We start from the raw sequence: 5,731 nt of genomic DNA, 5'->3' as shown, positions 1-5,731 counted from the left end.
ATGTTTATATATTCTGTATGTATCTGCAAGCACTTTGGGGTTTCTATATGTGTTTGAATAACTTCTCCAAACAAGTACAGCGATAATAAGAAAAAGTAATAGATGCATTTGCATTTCAATTAAAAGATATGCATTCAAATTATATGAATTCCCTGATAACCATCAAATAAAAATGAAAATAACAACTTCAGCAAATGCAACACACATATGCACACATACACATATAGAGACACAATGAAATAATAAAATACATGTTTATATCTGCTCTTTTCTAAAGTAACTAGGGCATAAAGCTCTACATAACTCACGAGTTATTGAAACACAAGCAAAGAGAAGAGAAACCAGTCGTTTAAAATAAATCTGAGAAGAGACAGTGGTATTGATTTCTTCAAAGTTGATTCTGATGCGTTACAACTAAATATAAAAACAAAGCGCATCAGTCTGTTTAATAAGATTATGTCACTGATATTGAAACTAGAAAGTTGTAGTTAATTCATTTTTTTTGTTTTTACCTGGAAATTACATATTATCCAGAATTAAGAAGTAATGGTTATTAGAAGACATAAATGAACAAGAAAAAATTGGCAAACATAGTTTGGGACCTGCAGCAGGTTAGGTCAGTTTGACTGATGGAATTTTCTCTTCAGTTTTCCTTGCTTCCTCATGCATGTAGCAGCATGTATGAATATGTGTGTGTGAACATACATACATATGTATGTGTGTGTGTGTGTATGTGTACACACATATATGTACTTGTACTGATGCATGTGTGCTAATTTGGATTACAAATCCATTATCTAAAGAGTTTGCACAGCTGGCCTTGTCTGAATAAAAAACCTAAAATGAATAATTTTCTTTTTTTTTTTATTGATCAAATATTAATGAAAACTGCAAGGAAAGCATTTGTTTTATTCTCCAAGGTGAGCAACATAACATCTACATGGTAACTGAGAAATCTGTATTATACAATATCAGTTTTAAAATTTTATAACAATATCCAGAACATTAACACAGACTTGTATAAGGAGGTGAGATATTGCTCATAAATGAAGCACTACGGCATGTGGTATTGGTGCAATTAATGTGAATCTTGAAGAACGAACTGATGGATACTGTGTGGAGGGTAAGATGTGGCAGGGAAGTTCTATCAACAGAACAGTGGGTTTTAAATGAGGATTGCATGTATAGTTTGTAATGTGGTCAGGTTAGAAAGTGAAAAAAAGCATTTTTAAGAGGTGAGAAAGAGACAAGTGGGTACTACATACCTTTATGAAATGATTTATGTCAAACTGACAAGTGTATAACCAGTAACAACAATAAAATGCAGGTGAAGAGATAAATTTTAAAAAATTCAGGTTATGATTTAATGTTATTGTTGAATGTGTACAGTCAGCTCTGCTCGAACAGACATTATAATGTAGTAGGAACGACCCAAATGGTTTTGTATCCTCATATGTATGTTATGAATTAGTTTGATGAGAGGCCTCAATGTATACTTTACCGTGCAATGAGTACAATTTCATTGTTCAATCACACTCTGAAGGCATATTGTTGTAAGATTTAGATCTTACATCACAAGGTTTTTCAATTTCTAAAAGAGAATGGAATTCATAGCTTGAAGTTGGGAGCTGACTATTGCCATGGGCTACTAGAGATGAGATGAATACAACCAACAGCTCCTTCATTTCTAAAATTATGGCCAAATAGTTAAAAGGGTATTGAAATGATTTAACTTGTGTTTTAAGAATATGATATCTTCAACACAACTTTTAAAAGGATAGTCCTAAGTAATTCTTGCCTGTATGTCAAGTTAACAATGCATTCAAATATTAGGAGAAAAATATGTGCATCCGTCAATAAAAAAATACATTAGTTGCTATTTTGTTGTTGTTTTCTTGTCTATAAAGGAAAAAAAGTTTGCCATTAGTGCTCAGTAAAAGAAAGGTGTGCAGTTTATATGCTCAGGCTAAAAAAAAACAAAAAAAACCCAACAAAACAACCCTTTTATACTTGGTAAAAGCTAATAGCTTTATGAATATCTTCTTTAAAAAGCGATTCGGGTGTCCTTATGCTTACATTTTACTTTGCAGCTTCAGAAATTATTTGATAATGAAAATAATTTTAGCTTAGCAATTTATACATATCATGAGTAAGTTCTCTGGACCAAGCACAAAATCATTTTTGAAAGGAAAGGAATCGAATTGAATCAACTGAATATTATGAATAGCAGTATATTATTGGTAATATATTTTATTGATTTCAGATTGATGAAAAGTAAAATCAATTTTGAACTCTAGATGTACAAAGATGACACTAAACAGTAAACATTCAGTTTGTTAACAAATCACCAGTGTACGGTATCTTTCCCAGTTTATACTTTTTCCTACAAGAGAAACAAAATAGAATGGGTTATCTCAACAAGGGGCAACCAACTCTGGCTCAGCACATCTACAAGTGATGGACTATGGGATGGCCCCATGATATTAGGGGTACTTGCAAATATCAAATAAGCAAGTATGAATTGGCTGCAAGCCTATAAAGAGAAACAAGAAGAATTGGTACTTCTCTCCATCATTATAAAATAGCTCAAATTTCCCTAGGTGGGTCCATCTGATGAACCAGAGACACCAAATAATAATCTCTTAAGCTCTGATGCACTTTGCAGATCACCATGTGAGTAGAAAAGGCTCTTTCTGAACTATTCTCTGGAACCCTATACAGTCTTGCTTAATTTTTAAATGTATTTTCTCATTCCATTGGAGTATTATCAAGAGAGGTTGCATAACAAACAACCATGTATTTCATATTACACCACCCAAGTAAAACAATGTTATAGCTACAACAGCATCCAATTAATAGAATGAACGCCCCATCTGTACATAAATAGTATGGCGCCAATATAGGGGTAAGAGTCACAAGTTAAAATCCTTGCCTGAATTGACAGAGAAGGCATCATGGGTGGACTTCAACAGTGTGACTTTTTGGTTGCATTGATCAGCTACCACCTGTTTCAAGCTGAGCAGCTCCCAGCTAGTAAGATGCTTATCTGTCATGTCTGTTTCCTCCATAAAGTATATGGAGAGAGGTAGGCAACAGTTGAAATAACAAAAAAATCAACCCCTATATCAAAGTTCTTTGTACTGATATTAAAAATGAGACTTTACTGTCCAATTTTCCATGTTTGCAGAAAGTCTGACAGAAGTTGAGACAGATTTTCAATGGCTGACTGCCTACCTTGTTGCCAACCCTTACGTGTTTCCAAGCAAGGTAGTATTTCCTCATTGCCAAAGATGTTTTCCTGGAAGATTATAAATGAAGGACACTGCTTGTATGATAGTGGCACTCATTATATGATGCCAAGACAAAGAAACACACACACACACATTAAAAATATGAGAGGCGCCTCTCAGTTTCCATCTATCAAATCCACTCACAAGTCTATGATTGGTCCATAGCTATAGAAGACGTTTGCTCAATGTGCCACTCAGTGGAACTGAACCTGAGAAACTACATGGTTGGGAAGCATACTCCTTAACCTAAAAAATGACAATACCATCCAAACTGATATCATTCACCATTGATTAAAAGTGTGGGAGAGTATATCAGCCTCAAGCTTGACCAACTATAAAAGGGTTGAATATTGAGAAAAAAAAAAGAGAGAAACAAATAAACAAAATAACGTTGAGAAAAAAAAAAAAGCTTTAAGCAAAAGGAAATATAGTTAGAAACATATTAGCATTATACTGATTGGCTAGACAACAATTAGAGCTAGACAACAATCAGTCACATTTCTCTTCTTTAGCTTTTTCCATATAGACAAATAACTAGAAAATATATAGATATCATGTATATATATATTTATATATGTATATATATATCTAAACTCCATCCATTTTGACAGGTTGGTGGGAACTATGGATGAAAGCAACACAGAAGTGAGTTACAGTTGATATGAAGAACGCCTTGAGTTTTTCACAGCACAGTCAGGCAATTAATGAAGCCAATATAGTCGAACCAAAGCCATGCAGTTGGACGTTATGCAAGCCTGCTTTATTTACAGATAATAAACAAATTTAAGTGCTTCTTTCAATTTGTTAGGATCCGTTTTTTTTTTCTTTTTTAAAAACTGGAGCCCATGCGTGTCAAGGGTTTATATATATATTAAGCTCAGAGTAACTTTGGAACCGACTTACAGCTTCTGTAGACATTCCTCTACTTCTGCTAAGGGTTGGGGCTTGTTCTGATACAGGAGTTGTCTGGAATAACACAAAAAGCAGAACTGGAGAAACATTTGTAAACTAATATCAGGAAACCTGGCATCAGTTAGAGGTGGAAAAAGGACAAATAATAATAATAATAATAATAATAATAATAATAATAATAATAATAATAATAACAATAATAATAATAGTAACAACAACAACTTAAAAGATTAAAAGAAACATTTATTGATTCCTGACAATAAAAAATCAAGTTCATATTGTTGGAGAAAGAAAAAAAAATGTAAGGTGCCATCAGCCTTGGTACTAAAAATAGAAGTACAACAACAATCTGGAATAAGAAAGTCAGTTTAATTGAAAGAACAATTAATATTTTGCAAGAAATAAAATTATTACTTTAATCTCAACTTTGTTACAATATTCTTCTCTTGGCACAAAATACCATTGTGGGTGCTCTCAGACTATTGATAGATGTGAGCAGGTTAGGGTGTTGCACTCATGATTACTAGATTGTGGTTTCAATTCCTGGACTGGGCAGTACATTATATTCTTGAGCAAAATCACTCCATTTCTCTTTGTCTCAGTCCACTGCAACAGACTGGTGTCCTATTTAGGAAGATTGTTGTGACCTTGATCACTTATATGCTACGGGAACCGGATAGTCAGTCCTATGAGTCCTAAGGCTCAAGACAGTAACATCAAGAGATTGATGATTATGGTCATATATGTAATGGAGGTTCCACAAGATATAGTTTCCTTGGGATGTGTAGTGACAGTGCCCTACTTCTAAAGATGGTGACTTGACTGTCAGGTCCTCATTAGAGGATGTTTTGCAGTTTCTACTACAAAACAAAATAAAAGACAGTGCAATTCTAATGTGAGGTGTTTAGGCCATGGGTGGAAGATAAAGGGAGAAAAGAAGACATCTTCTTCATACACAGAACATGTTACTGTACTGAATGGCTTGCAATTGTACTTTTGTACTTAAGGGCAAGTCATCATATATATGGATTAGTTAATCATGAGCTCTCAAAATGTGAGTAGTTAAATTTAATACTTGAGTTATTAAACTAGTAAAAAATACACATATAAATTTAAACTGAAATACAAACACTTTTATAAATATCTATAAAAAAAACAAAAACTTTTGAAACATTAGTTTGAAAATTATTTTTTTTTCAAATAGTAATTTTTAAACTATAAGTTCTCCCAAAAATGCATCTCAAACAAACTCTTTTCTGAAAATCAATCTTTCAACTATTATTTTTCTGTGTCTATGAATATTACATATTTGCAAGTGATGTTGGGCAAAGACAGCTTAATGTTTTTTTAAACAGAAATGTGTCAAGGTTTATTTGTTTGTTTAAAATACATGCTTGAAACACATTCAGTCTAATTGTAATGTAAAAGTGGATTATAAATAACTCTAGATCTTAGCCAATCATAACAACTGAGCAATTACTGTTTTAAACTTCATGCTACCTTCAGATAAATGAAAGGGATGCGGGGGG

The 5,731-nt window shown here is 33.0% G+C and overlaps 1 protein-coding gene across 3 annotated transcripts in view; it reads right to left on the bottom strand.

Moving 5' to 3' along the window:
- The window catches only part of LOC106869232 (target of Myb1 membrane trafficking protein), a 152,423-nt gene that overhangs the window by 54,246 nt on the left and 92,446 nt on the right, over positions 1 to 5,731 (bottom strand). For 2 of the 3 annotated variants that reach the window (XM_014914881.2, XM_014914882.2), the window contains exon 6: positions 4,194 to 4,256. The exons of the other annotated variant lie outside the window; for it this stretch is intronic. In XM_014914881.2, coding sequence (XP_014770367.1) covers positions 4,194 to 4,256 — 63 coding nt within the window. The remainder of the gene's footprint in view (positions 1 to 4,193; positions 4,257 to 5,731) is intronic. 3 annotated transcript variants of the gene reach the window in all.

Source organism: Octopus bimaculoides, chromosome 2 (assembly GCF_001194135.2).
Source record: "Octopus bimaculoides isolate UCB-OBI-ISO-001 chromosome 2, ASM119413v2, whole genome shotgun sequence".
NCBI lineage: Eukaryota > Metazoa > Mollusca > Cephalopoda > Octopoda > Octopodidae > Octopus > Octopus bimaculoides.
Note: the sequence above shows the minus strand (reverse complement) of the source record. Positions and strands in the feature narration are given on the sequence as shown.